Genomic DNA, 13529 nt, shown 5'->3' with positions numbered 1-13529 from the left:
TAGTGCTTACCTTCTTATTTCACGAAATGTGCGTAACTTCTACCGTTTAGCCGGAATTTGCAATTATTATAGCATTTTAAACCGATTAATTTTTAAAAGTGAAGCTAGAACGAAGATTTCTCAATGCAGTCGAAGATTTTATACCTGACTCAAGTGTCAAGTGGTGTTGGGATTTACGGGACCTTTTCAGCCGAGGATGTCTGCATGGAGGACAGATAAGCCATATTTTGTTTAAAGTTTTTGTCTTTGTTTTTATTTTCTGTTTTTGTTTATGTATTTTGTTACAGATGACACTCATAAACTTCACTTTGACTTTGGTTCAAGATTTTGCTTATGATAGCCTGCGATAAGCGAGCCCTAAGAGTCTGAGACAGAGGTGTGAAATCGTCGGATCACGACAATAGAAAGAATGTATTGGAGCCAGGAAGGAGTCTGAAAGGGTCGAGAGGATGCACTAGGTGGCATGAAAGGCTGGGAGGTGACTGGAGAGACTAAGGTAAACTAGGATGAGGTGATTTTGCACAGCGGTGCTGCCAAGGTCTGTTATCTATGTGAGGATATTGTGTCGGCGCTCTTTATTGGCAGCAGACACATGTCAGCGCTATATTAGCGGCGGACACATGCCTGAACGGATAACGAGCCTCGTGCTGGCACAGTTGGTGGACGGGGTAGTCTCTCTCCCTGCAGCAGCTGGTACAGTTCCTTCGCTACCTAGGACTCTTGCAGCAGAGTCTCCATCTTCTGTCTTCGTCGAGCGTCACAGCGGTGCTGCCAAGGTTTGTTGTCTATGTGAGGATGTTGTGTCAGCGCTCTTTATTGGCAGCAGATACATGTCAGCGCTATATTGGCGGCAGACACATGCCTGAACGGATGACGAACCTCGTGCTGGCACAGTTGGTCTAAATAACAAATGTAGATCCTAGGAAATAAATTGTACAGCGCCCTTGAGGTGATTTTTCACAAAAACGGCGCTATACAAATTATCCAATTATTATTATTATTATTATTACCGCAAAAACTTTTTACTTTCTATTTCATGGGTTAAAAATCATATATTTTTAATGTTAGTTCGGAGCGATTAAGATGCGTATATACTGTGTAAGGTACTTTTGTAAACTTGATATAGTTTAGATTCATATTTTTTAGAGTTCATATTTATCGTTCAACCAGCATTCTGTCAGCACAATTATATCAAAATTATTATCAAGCTGTTGTAGGTATATCGTAAATTCATCAAAATTTTTATTAATTGACCTAATGTTTTGGTGTAATATTTTGATTCTATTTTTTTCTTTTGTGATGTTTGTCCATATATTAAAATCGTTTGTACTTACACAGTAGTGTTGGTTGTCCGAGTCTGTATATTCCATGTAATCCGCCGTGTTGGTGATTAATTGTGTAAGTATATGATGTGAAGTGTATTTACGTGTAGAGTTGTGTTTATGTTAGTTTGTTAATGTCATCATAATGTTTAATATCGAAAATTTTGCTTTCCGGGGTCTTCCTGGTTAATAGATGGCCTCTTAACTTCCTCCTCTAACCATACAAATTTGTATTTAGGTTGATACGATTCGTCTTCACAATTTTTTATTGTATAAGTAAAATAATATTACATTTATTGTGAGGTGTGCTTAGCTGATTCTTATTTGGTACATGCTATATACGTTCATAATTTTTATTTCAAATTTAATGTACTTTACATACGATTTTTATATATTGAAGTGAAACTTCTTTACGCGCGTTATGCATTTTCAAGGACCGGAGTAAAACCGACTCATGACCGTCAAGTGACTCAAGGCCGATAACGCGACTAATTACCCTCGCAGATGTGCGTGACAAGTTTTTTTAGTAAAAAAACAGCCGTAAGTGAGTTTTTCAAAATTTAAAATTGCGCGGGACAAGTCAATTGAGGAGTACACGTCGTATACGCGGTTCTCGTCGCGCAAGATACCTCTCTTTGCGGTCTAGAGGCAGAGTGTTCGACACTCGTTATGCAGGACCCGGGTTCGAATCCCATATTTTTATTATTTTTTATTTTTTTTTATCACATGCTACTTATAAATATGTGAATTTATAAGTAGCAATTTAGTAGTAATTTATTTTTACTTGTGTCATGACATTGTTTTTAATAATGCATTACATATTATTTACTTAGGCACCGTTGTTTTCTTCTATGATCCTTATTAAAAAAAGCTTACAAAAAGCATGTTTTTTTGTTATCCTTCAAAACATGCATTTTTTACTCTTGAATAGTCTTCAAGCACGTTTTTTTATTACGGTCAGAGCACATTGATGTACCTACCTAGGTACCTACCTATTGTATTTTTTATGTCAGCGCGGAGCCTTCTGCAGTGGGAAAGTGTTTTAAAAAATCAAATATTGACATACAATATAAGTCAGTTATAATTAGTGACATCTTACGAATTTCAACAGAACTTTTTTAGTACAGAACTGTCTTTAAATGGCTAGTAAAACCTAGTTTCTCCGCTGGGGGGCATTGTTGTAGTTTCGTTCTGAACAGGGTACCTATTATACTTGGCCTTAAATCATGAGCTCCTTCTGCAATTCTCCTATTGAAATTTACCTAAAAAATGCATACTCAACTTAATAAACTTTATTTGAAAGACGCTCATTATTAAGCGTTTCATGTTCAAACCTTACTCATGGGTACCATCTAGTGGATTTCATCGCTGCTCTGACTTCGCGCTGAGTTGACCAGCGCACGCGGCGTGTTCCCCGTTCCAACTTACTTCATTCCTCTCCGCCCCGAAATATTATTTCGGTTTTTGCAAATACCCCCTTAAATAAATATTACCTACACTACAAAATGCACTCATATGTAAAAGTCTTCATATTTACAAATATTTTATTTAACTTTTTTCATTTTAAAAAAAGATTTCGGAAATACTGCTGTGTAAAGTATGAAAAATGTTGAGTTAACACTAAATTATAATTATTTTTACACAATAATGTATTTAATTTGTGATGGAATAAGGAGAAAATCAGGATTTCTCAGTATGTAATACTGACTAATAATATTACTAAATGCTTAGCTGTTTTCAGTAAAGGGCAACTTAACAATATAGATTTATAAAAAAACAGATCATTGACTGATTATTTGAATTTGGTAGTTAAAAAAGTAGTTTTTCAAGTCTTTATGATTACTAATACAGAATTCACAAAAGCTAAAATATTATGTGCTATCTGCATTTAAATCTAACATAACTTTCAGATAAAACTACTGACAAGAAAATAATATCAATATTATAATAAACATAATAATTATTTACAAAAGATTCAACAAAATGAGAATTGAATTCAAAATCACTATTCAACTGGATTTTTATGATTTTCCAGAACAAAATGTTTAAGGTTCATATTTTTTAATGAAAAGTGTCAGATTAAAAAACTAATCGCTTTCCATTCATATAGAAAGACAGAATTTGAAAATCAAATCATAAAAAAATACCTCAAACTTTTGGAAATCAGCAAAATAAGTCTGGGCAAGTAATTATTACTCGACTAGCATGGTACAAGCTTTAATTGTTTGCTCAAACATTTAAACAACATAATTATGTCACAGTAGTGAAGGTTGTGTTTTCAAGCAATGCCATCAAAACAACATTTCTATCATTAAACGGCAATAAAAATAATTGATTTGTTATGCTTGATTCACTACTATTCCTCAAAAGCATTATGTAATTTATAAATAAATAAAAAAGTGAAAGAATGTTTTTATCATTCCACATGATCTTAAAACAGACCAAAATAATGTTTAAATATTGAAGACAATATTAGTGATTCTTAAACGCAAATCTGAAACAGAAAAATCAGAAAAGGAAACGGTCACATCTGGGACTCGAACCCAGGACCCTTGTCTTTCCGGGACAATGCTCTACCAACTGCGCTAATGGGACCCTATCCTCATCGGTCACTTTTAACTGTATCATACTTCGAATAAGAACTACCAACGTTGTCTTCATTTTTTTTCCTTTTTTTTTTTTTTTTTTTTTCCGCACATTTTTATTGGCAACTATCTTTATGTATGATCGCAAGATTCAACCCGAACTAAATGCAATCCTAGACAGCGTCTTATAGATAAACCTATCTTATTGTTTTTATTTTTAATGTGCGACATCTATTGACTTTATTCAAAATAATGTTGCTAACTCAAAATTGCAGAGATGACAAAATGTTAATTTTTGCTTCAGTGGGAATTTCCAGGATCATTGTTCAAACAATCCCAACACAGCAAAAGAAAATATAAAAGTAAGATACATCTTCGTACTTCAGTAATATTATAATGTATATCTATTCTACATAAATGCTTCATAATAATTGACTAAATTTCCAAAATGGTGGAAATCATGAAAATGTTGTGCAGCAAATTATCATACACAACTACTTTTATGATGAAAAGTCTTCTAAATCACTGAATGCAAAACAAGAAATAAAAATAAGAAATAAATAACAATCATTTGAAATTTCTGTATAAAACAAACATAAAAATAAAGGTTAGATTGATTTTTGTTATTATCACTTATCACTGAAAAAAAAAAAATTGTGATGACAATAAGAAATTCAAAATAACAGCCCACTGTTACAAGTTTTATAAACTTGGCCACTATAACCACAAACTAAAGTACAACAAGTCATGTGATTGTTCTCAACATGGTTTTGTTACCTACACTTGAATCAGGACGATCCGCCGTTGCGAAACCGTTTATAGAATTTAATAGTCTTCTCTATTCACTACGCGATGGACTAGTTATCCTGTCTTCGTCGCTTGTGTGACTAGTCCCGCTATTCGTTCGCGAAACGCTGTTTTTCAAAATTCCGTTAGGTACAAATGTTTGTAGGGAAGCCGGTCGAGGTCCACTATCGTCACCGAATTGGCCGGATAACCTCAAACTATTGCGGTAAACAACATCGTTCAGATCTGATTCTAACACTCGAACTTTGAACCCGCTGGGATAGTGAACTTGTGCTGTAGAAGAACTTGGAATGGAGTTGACGGATCTCCCGTTTTCTGGATTTCGACTTCTCGTAGAATTACTCCGATTTAAAGAGCGTCGATTAATTGAATGCCTATTTTCCATTGTGTTGAAAGACTGTCTGCGTTGAATGCTTCCTCTCAAAGAATTTGTTTGAGGAATATCACTGTTGAACATTTTTCTGGAAGCATTGCTTCGTATACTAGATCTAGGGACTTTGTATCTGTCGACACATACGGGAAGAGACTCTCCGTGGTAAATTAATTCCAAGTATTTGCTCGCTCCGTCTGGGCCCACTTCCTGGCTTTGTGACGTTTCTGAAGATATCTGTGTAGATTCGTTGACAAAGTCAGAATCTCCTGGAATAAGTTATGAAAATTAGAGTTGACAAAAATATCATAACTAAATATTTGTTAAAACATAATGATTCAATTTTATTTTATATTATAAAGCATGCAATGAACAATTAGTTACCTGAGAAATTGTTTTGATTTTCATCCATAAAATAAGCTCGGTTATTCACCCCTGCAAAAGCAACACAATCTCAGTAACATGCTGGGTTAAGCGTACATGCGTAAATTTCTTATGACAGCCTTGAAAAAATTATATTTTTAAATGTGTTTAAAATCACTGGCACAATGATGATGATGGACACGGTGGTGTGATTTTAGGTATTGTCAACTTAGCTACAAACATTTGACTTGTTACTGCAAAGGTCACCAATGTCAATTCCAATAGACAAATGACCTGCTTCTGCTTTGATTGTATCAGAAGAACAAAAAGTTTTTTTAAATTTAATGATTAAGTCCAGAAGCACACAAGCAACTTTAGAAAGATGTATTTAAACATATGGACGCCGGAAAGGCAAGACAAAAGATTTAATCAAAATTGTCGTTTACGTCCTTTTGCCTTTCCGGCGTCGATATTGTCTACAGAGTGAAATATTAATGCCGTCCGAATTTCAATTGAAGGATTTTATTTTTAAATCGTAGCAAAGTAAGAAAGCAGTGCATGCCAAAATGCGCAAGATTAGGTGCAATAAAGTTAGCAGCCCAACAAAATGTTAAAGTATTTACCATCAGCCACAACGGTGATGTACTGCGGTTCATCGTTGATGCTAATAGTCAGCACCGTGTCTCCGTTCAAACTGGCCATCAGGTGCTGCAGCACCTTCAGGCAGTGTTTGAAGGTCGGCCGGTGGTCGGGGTTATAGCTCCAGCACTTTTGCATCAGGTCAAAGCTGGAATACAACATTTTATTCATTTATGTTTGTTTTTAATTCACTGCAGGAAACTCTATTAACCCGCTTGAATGCCTGCGAATCCCCAGCGGATATTTTAGAAGCAAAACATATTTATTTTAAGCGCTTTGCAGATTCCATGTCAGAAGTCATATTTCTGTCCTTATTTACAGGAAAGCCTCATTTGACTTATATTTATTATGAAAGAACACTTATTTAGCTGGAAAATGTAACAAAAAGCAAGAATATTTTAGTATTTCTTCATTCATAGTATTTCTTCATGTATTATATTTTTATTGTGAAGAATTATTATTATGTAGCCTGAACCGTCATTTAAAACCTTTATTGAGAGAAGCATTCTCAAATTCCCTTTCGCGTGGCACTTTCCCGCTCTTTTTCAGCACCTTGTGTTGGTCAAGTGGTCACCAGATGCTACACAAAAGTAAAGCGTCCCCTATGGGACTTTTGTTTACGGCATTCTTTCTCATTAGCGTTTTAAATTCCGTCGCTGGCGTTGTCGTTGCGAAGTAGCTCCGAATTTATAACGATTTTTCCCGTATATAATTATTTTAAGTGTATAATTATTTCAAGATAATACATTATATTATAACAGCGAGGCTGTTCGAAGTATTTTTTAAAAGAAATAATTTTTAACTGTAAAAACGGATAAAACACGTGGTGAACACGACGGAAAAGTTCGTCAGTTCGTCGGCCATTTTGTGTTGTTTGTTTATTTACATTGTGTTTTGTGTTTTGGTTTCTTGTCCAATTTAACAATGAGTGGCTCCGAGATGTCATCATCCGATTCGGTAGAGATGACGGTAGAAGAAGTTAACAAGATCATTTTGCCAAAACAAAATGAGCCGAAACGAAAGTTGCCGAAATCGACCAAATCTACGAAAAAACATCGCATTGATAAACTCACGGCTCAAGTGGAGCACATTAGCTCGTTTATTCAGGACTTCATGGCGGCTAAAACATACGAAGATAGGAGAAACTTGGATTCCGACGAGGACGCATCATCGGAAGATCAAGAGATACACGTGGAGAGAAATTCACCATCTTCGCTAGGGATGGGATTAGTAAATCCTAATCATGAATTCAAGGAATTAAACCTATCGATGGCGGAAACCACGTGTAAGGAACCTACAGTTCCTAAGGCTGACGCAAACCGCGTAAAGAAAATCGAAGATTTACAACACTTCGGTTCGCCTGAATGGAACGAAGTAAGGTATGGGGAGGTCGTAAGAAAATACCTGGCCAACCCCATGTTCAACCAGCTGGAGGTTAATGGAGAGTTTCTGCATTTGAATAAGGCAGAGCAATACGCGGGGTCACTTGACAAATTTTGCGGGTCACTAAGCCATGCCCTGTTGCAGCAAAATGAGTGCCTCAAGAAATCTCTTCAGGAACTGGTAAACTGGAGTGCAGAGGAAGGCAAGGAATTGTCAGCAGGTTCCCTCTTCAAGAAAGTGGAGTCACTATTTGCCCCGGATACGCAATATCAGACAGTGACCAAAGATGTCCTGCAGATGGTCTGTGGAAGGAGAGCAAATGCGATCCAGCATCGTAGGGACGCAATCCTTAACGAGATAAAGAGCCGCTACGTACGGGAGGCAGTCAATAATATTCCTCCAGCTGCGGGTTATCTTTTTGAACCAGTGAAGCTAGAATCCCAGATTCAGCGGATGGGAGGACTTGATAAATGCTTCCCACATTCAAGCTTCGACCCTCAGCCATCAACCAGCTCGCAGATGCCCAAGAAAGTGCCAGTGAGGAAGCCTTTTCGTGAGAGCAGGCCCTTTCGGGAAAGCAGGACGTTTCGGGACAACAAGCCCTTCCGAGACAACAAAGCCCCCCGCGGAGGGCGATCTAATCAAGATGCAAGAGGTGCGGACAGGAGGGGACCAGCCAAACCAAGAAGGAATTTTGGCAACAAGGATAGGCTATGACTATCCGGAGAAGGCGTTTCAGGGGGGGGCAATTGCAGCACTTTATAAGCAAATGGGAAGAATTAGAAGCACCACCAACACTGCTAACCATGTTGCGAGGGTACAAGCTACCCTTTCGGCAGAAACCCCCTCTAAGTATAGTGGCAGACACGGTAAGCTCAACTTATAAAACCCAAATCACAGACGAAATGACACGACAAATAGACAAAATGAAAAAGGAAAAGATATTGGAATCAGCTTCAATATCGCCTTCCTTTCTGTCACGGATGTTCCTCATACCGAAGCAAGACGGGTCATTTAGGCCGGTCTTCAACCTTTGTCGTTTGAACAATTTCTTAGCTCTTAGCAAATTCAGACTTATTAATGTTAATAAGGTTGCAACATTTATTCAACCAGGCGACTGGATGGTTAAAGTGGACCTTTCTCAAGCCTACTTTCATCTTCCAATTCATGAGAATCATCGCCGTTTTTTGAGACTGATTTTTAATGGAGAACTGCTTCAAATGACATGTTTGCCTTTTGGACTAGCCTAGAAAATAACAAATTTACTGAAACAATACATTAATCTAGGAAGGTGGTCACTTGAGCAGGCCCAGAGCCTCTTGGGTACCCTCCATTTTGCTAGTTTCGCCATTCATAGAGGCAGGCTTAACCTTCGCATGTTACAGTGTGCCAGTCGCAAGCTGCCTGCATTCAAACCGAGACGACTCCATCCCATTCCTCGAACAGCGATAGAGGAGCTGAGATGGTGGAGCAGGTCCCTGCAGACGTGGTCACCAATGCATCAAGCAGTGATTCGTCACACCCTCACGACCGACGCCTCGGACTGGGGATGGGGTGCGCAGCTAGACGACCTCAGATTGAGTGGAGCTTGGTCCCAAACACAGCAACCTCTCCACAGCAATGTCAAGGAAATGCTCGCCGTGCTGGCAGCACTTACTCCTCACGGGCCAGAGCTGTCAGACTCGGGTCTCCTGATCCAGTCAGACAACAAATCGGTGGTCGCGTACCTTCGCAACGAAGGCGGCACACGATCCAAGACATTGCTCGAAGCGACTCGTCAAGTCCTTCAGATGACAGACACGTATCGCATTTCACTGTCTGCCCACTACCTACCAGGAAGGTTCAACGAGGTGGCAGATCAACTCTCCAGAAAACGCGAACCTCCGGAGTGGCATCTTTTACCAGCAGCAACAAAATTGATTTTTGCAAAATGGGGGAGACCAACTATAGACCTGTTTGCATCGGAGACAGCTCACGTTGTAGAAGATTATGTGTCCCTAAATGTATTCGACAAAGAGGCAAGTTTTGTCAACGCTTGGACTCGAGAGTGGGATTTCCCTCTAGCTTGGGTGTTCCCCCCTCTGTGCCTCATGCCGAGAGTTCTCGCACACCTCAACCGGGCCAAGGGCCTATACCTGATTGTAGCCCCGAGATGGAAGAAAGTATTCTGGAGACCAGACTTGAAAAGTCGAGCGACGAGCCCTCCTTTCACCATAATGAACCTGACAGAAGTGCTGATAGACACCAGAACCTTGAAACCCCCTCCACAAGTAGAGGATTTTATTTTGGAGGTGTGGAAGTGCCGGGGTGGAGTCAGTCATTAACAGATTGGTCGGACAAACAGAAAGAATTTTTAAAGTCAGGTTGGAGAGAATCCACACTTAAAACATATAAACCGGCATGGTTTAGGTGGCAAAAGTGGGCATTAAATCACGGGGTAAACCCGAATGTCCCTACAGGAAGTAACCTGGCAAGATTTTTAACAGATCTTAGTTTAGAAGACAATTTCTCTCCCAGCACAATTCGACTCCAAATCGTTAGTAACAACTTTCAGTAGCCCCGAAGAAGGAAACCTAAGCTCACACCCTCTAGTCAGACAAGTTCTCAAAGCCGCAGCATTAAGGCATCCTAAACTGTCTAAGCCTCCTATCTGGGATCCCAGAATGGTGTTGACCTGGTTAGAAGCTAACCCACCCAAAAAGTTGAATCTCTTTGAAGTCTCAAGAAGGGCAGCGACTTTACTTTTGTTAGCTTCGGGACGAAGAGTGCATGACCTGACCTTGTTACAGTGTTCGCCAGACAAACTATCCATAAATGAGGAAGGGGTCTCGTTATGGCCAGTTTTCGGATCCAAAACAGACTCTGCTACATACCAACAGTCAGGTTGGAGGTTGAGAAACGGAAATCAGCCAAATATAGACCCAGCATACTGGATTAAGAAACTGATTGAAACCTCCAAAGAACGGAGGGAAACAAATCAGAATTTAACAGAACTCTTCATCACTACATCGGGAGCAGTTAAGGCAGCTTCAAGAACAGTCATCGCCCGTTGGGTCAAAACAATTCTAGAAGAAGCTAAGATCACAGCTGCCCCGGGAAGTGTGCGGGCAGCAGTGGCGTCACTTAACTGGCTGGATAATTTTAGACTGGAGGACATCCTGGCTCGAGGGAACTGGAGGAGCCGGGACACCTTTGCCAAATTCTACAGAAGGGAAGTTAACACTCCCCTAGAGGTAAATAGGGCATTGTCTGTAGCCTCCCTATTCCACCCACTGTAACACGTGAGTAGGTATTCCAGTTTTTTTGACGTATTATAATAGTATCACATTAGCGTTAGTGGTCACGAGTCGATAACAAACAGATCTCAATAAAGGTTTTAAATGACGGTTCAGGCTACATAATAAAATAGTTTTACCTACCAATAAAACTTATATTATGTACCTAACCTCATTTAAAACCTAGGCAATCACTGCCTGGTGAGAACTAATGAGAAAGAATGCCGTAAACAAAAGTCGCATAGGGGACGCTTTACTTTTGTGTAGCATCTGGTGACCACTTGTCCAACACAAGGTGCTGAAAAAGAGCGGGAAAGTGCCACGCGAAAGGGAATTTGAGAATGCTTCTCTCAATAAAGGTTTTAAATGAGGTTAGGTACATAATATAAGTTTTATTGGTAGGTAAAACTATTTTATTTTACTCGAAAATTTAACAAAATGCAAAAATATATCTTCGTTGTTTTATATGTTTTTATCCTAACACATTTTCTATCTGGTAAGATTGTAAAATTTATAAATACATAATTATGCAAAATACATTATGTATTACGAAAATAGTGGTAGCTGGCGCAAGGCGGCCGCTACGCATTTTAGCTTGGCATTCCACAGGTTAATGAAGGACTGAACGCAGTTGGCGCTAATAAAAATTTGTCCAAAGAAGACTAGCTGGCAGTCCACAATGGAGTGCTGATACCAACTTTGATGTATGGCAGTGAGGAATAGAACTGGCAGAGGAAAGGTGAAAGTAAACTAAATGGTGTAGAAATGAGATCTCTGAGGCATATATGTAGTAAAACTTTGTAAGACCTAGTTACAAAAGTGGAGATCTGGAAATAATACAAGGCTAATATATATGTAAGTGTAATGGTTAATATTAAGGAAGGGTTGCTTAGGCTTAACTCGACATTGACTAAATTGCCGGGCTTCCTTTTGAGGGTACCTTGGGTAAGGAGCATCAAATGAAAAAATGATTTCACGAAAGTCGATGGATAACTGACCGGTTGGGCCAGTCGCTTCCCTCTGGGCTTGAAGTGTAGTGTCTACACATGTTCATAGGGATAATTATTCTTCTCTCTAAACAGGAATGCTTTTTATATGTCACAGGGCTGAGAATTAATAGTAAAGTCCCACAGTTACGTCAGCCTTGTAAAAGCTACACGACGTGTGTACGGTAATATGAACCTTATAAAAGATTATAAAAAGGTGTGAGAAAACTATGGAACAGATAAAAATTTATTTCTATTTCAACAATAATATTTTAGTTATGTGCTTCTGAAGAAAGAAGGTTATATGATGCAGAAGTGAATGGTAGAAGAAATTGGGGACACCAGAGGAAGACATGGCATGACCGAGGAAATCAAATACTTGAATTGGGTTATGTCACAATAACAGAAGAGTATGTATGAGACGATGCATAATGTGAATGAAGCACGGAATGTGTCAAGAGAGAGTTGTGTGGCCATCTATTCTCTCTGCCCACCCCTGCGGAGAAATGGCGTGATGGTCAATTAGTTAGTGAGTCAGTTTAAAACAGATAAAACCACTCACAGTTCTTGGGGACAGTTGAGCGGGCGCGGTAGCGTTCCGCCGCCCTGAACGTAGCGCATGACTGCGTGGTTGGAGAGCGCGGCGTAGGGTTGCATGCCGAGTGCGCACACCTCCCAGCACAGCACGGCCCATGCCCACACGTCGCTGGCGCGGCTGAACACCCCGTCCGTCAGGCATTCCACGGCCATCCAGCGGACGGGGAGCAAACCTGAAATGTTAATACAGTTTAAATATTGTGATATTATAATGGATTTAGTGCTGCGGGCATCTAAGCTTGTTAAAAAACCCCTTACATAATAAACTATAGTGTTGCCACGAGAAAGTATAAGTAAGAAAAACGCCAAATATAGGGAATGTATGAATGCAAATGTAAATAAAAGAGGATTCTCATAACGGATTCTAGGCATCGATGGAAACAACATTTTAAGCAACGTTTTGATTCTGAATGGTTGTCTTTCACCGGTGCGATTAGTTGCAAGAAGGCTATAACAACATGTCTAATAAATAAATATTAATGTTAGCTTTTATTGTTCTTTTGCACATGATTTTATAATTTCTTTAGCAAATTTTTACTTCTTTAATAATGTTCCACTAAATTATTATGTATATCACATGTTTGTAAAAGCCCGTATGGGCGTATAATATAAATAAATATAGGTACACCACATAAATTTGATAAACACTAATTACCTTCTCCCTCCTTTCGATAATAATCATTCTTGTAGATGTCCCTGGTCAGTCCGAAGTCTCCAATTTTGACTATTCTACCAGTGGAGTGGTGCGACACGAGGCAGTTGCGGCAGGCGAGATCTCGGTGGACAAAGTGCATCTCCTCCAGGTAACAGCAGCCGGAAGTCACGTCCAGGCACATGGATAGGAGGTCACCAAGGGTCAGCGAATCATTTGTGTACTGGTGATGAATTAAATTGGTTAGTGATGATAAACGTGGTAAACATTAATAAAAATATATTATTTAAAGATTTTTTAAGTTAATGTCTTACACATCTGACCTAACAAATGAATTACGTAGTGACCATGGTAATGCAGCTGTCAACTGTCAAGGTGACAGAACTCGTACAAAGAAATGATATTCCATGCTCTCTCCCTCCCGCCCCCCTATGGATTTCGTGTGAGACTAGAACATCGTACCATATAGGCCACGCCCAAAAACTGCATTCATAGTATAGTGTCGTGTGAGGCTAGCATTACAGTTGACAGTTGTAGGTGCTTGATTTAT

General features: G+C 39.1%; 2 protein-coding genes across 2 annotated transcripts; one reads left to right on the top strand and one right to left on the bottom strand.

Moving 5' to 3' along the window:
* Window positions 1-3132: 3132 nt before the first annotated feature.
* LOC149409012 (uncharacterized) lies at window positions 3133-13189 on the bottom strand. The gene is made up of 5 exons (XM_089650218.1): window positions 12983-13189; window positions 12293-12500; window positions 6071-6234; window positions 5469-5519; window positions 3133-5353 (listed from the first exon to the last, which is right to left on the bottom strand). Exons 1-5 carry the CDS (start codon window positions 13161-13163, stop codon window positions 4746-4748), a joined length of 1212 nt encoding a protein of 403 aa, XP_089506344.1. The 5' UTR covers window positions 13164-13189; the 3' UTR covers window positions 3133-4745.
* On the top strand, window positions 8274-9863 carry LOC149409013 (uncharacterized). The gene is made up of 2 exons (XM_089650219.1): window positions 8274-8338; window positions 8855-9863. The coding sequence occupies exons 1-2, from the start codon at window positions 8276-8278 to the stop codon at window positions 9791-9793; spliced, it is 1002 nt and encodes a 333-aa protein (XP_089506345.1). The 5' UTR covers window positions 8274-8275; the 3' UTR covers window positions 9794-9863.
* Window positions 13190-13529: the final 340 nt, after the last annotated feature.

Source organism: Hesperophylax consimilis, unplaced genomic scaffold (assembly GCF_061612785.1).
Source record: "Hesperophylax consimilis isolate HC1 unplaced genomic scaffold, BYU_Hcon_1.0 scaffold_38, whole genome shotgun sequence".
Classification (NCBI taxonomy): domain Eukaryota; kingdom Metazoa; phylum Arthropoda; class Insecta; order Trichoptera; family Limnephilidae; genus Hesperophylax; species Hesperophylax consimilis.
This window is presented reverse-complemented; position numbering and strand designations above follow the sequence as displayed.

Bases quoted from the DNA above. Each gene is read 5' to 3' on its own strand.
- LOC149409012 (XM_089650218.1), bottom strand. From the start codon at position 13,163: ATGTGCCTGGACGTGACTTCCGGCTGCTGTTACCTGGAGGAGATGCAC. The intron at 5,520-6,070 runs GTAAATACTTTA...TTGCTTTTGCAG, and splicing joins CATCACCGTTGTGGCTGATG to GGGTGAATAACCGAGCTTAT. The intron at 5,354-5,468 runs GTAACTAATTGT...AACTTATTCCAG, and splicing joins AAATCAAAACAATTTCTCAG to GAGATTCTGACTTTGTCAAC.
- LOC149409013 (XM_089650219.1), top strand. From the start codon at position 8,276: ATGTTGCGAGGGTACAAGCTACCCTTTCGGCAGAAACCCCCTCTAAGT. The intron at 8,339-8,854 runs GTAAGCTCAACT...CGCATGTTACAG, and splicing joins TAAGTATAGTGGCAGACACG to TGTGCCAGTCGCAAGCTGCC.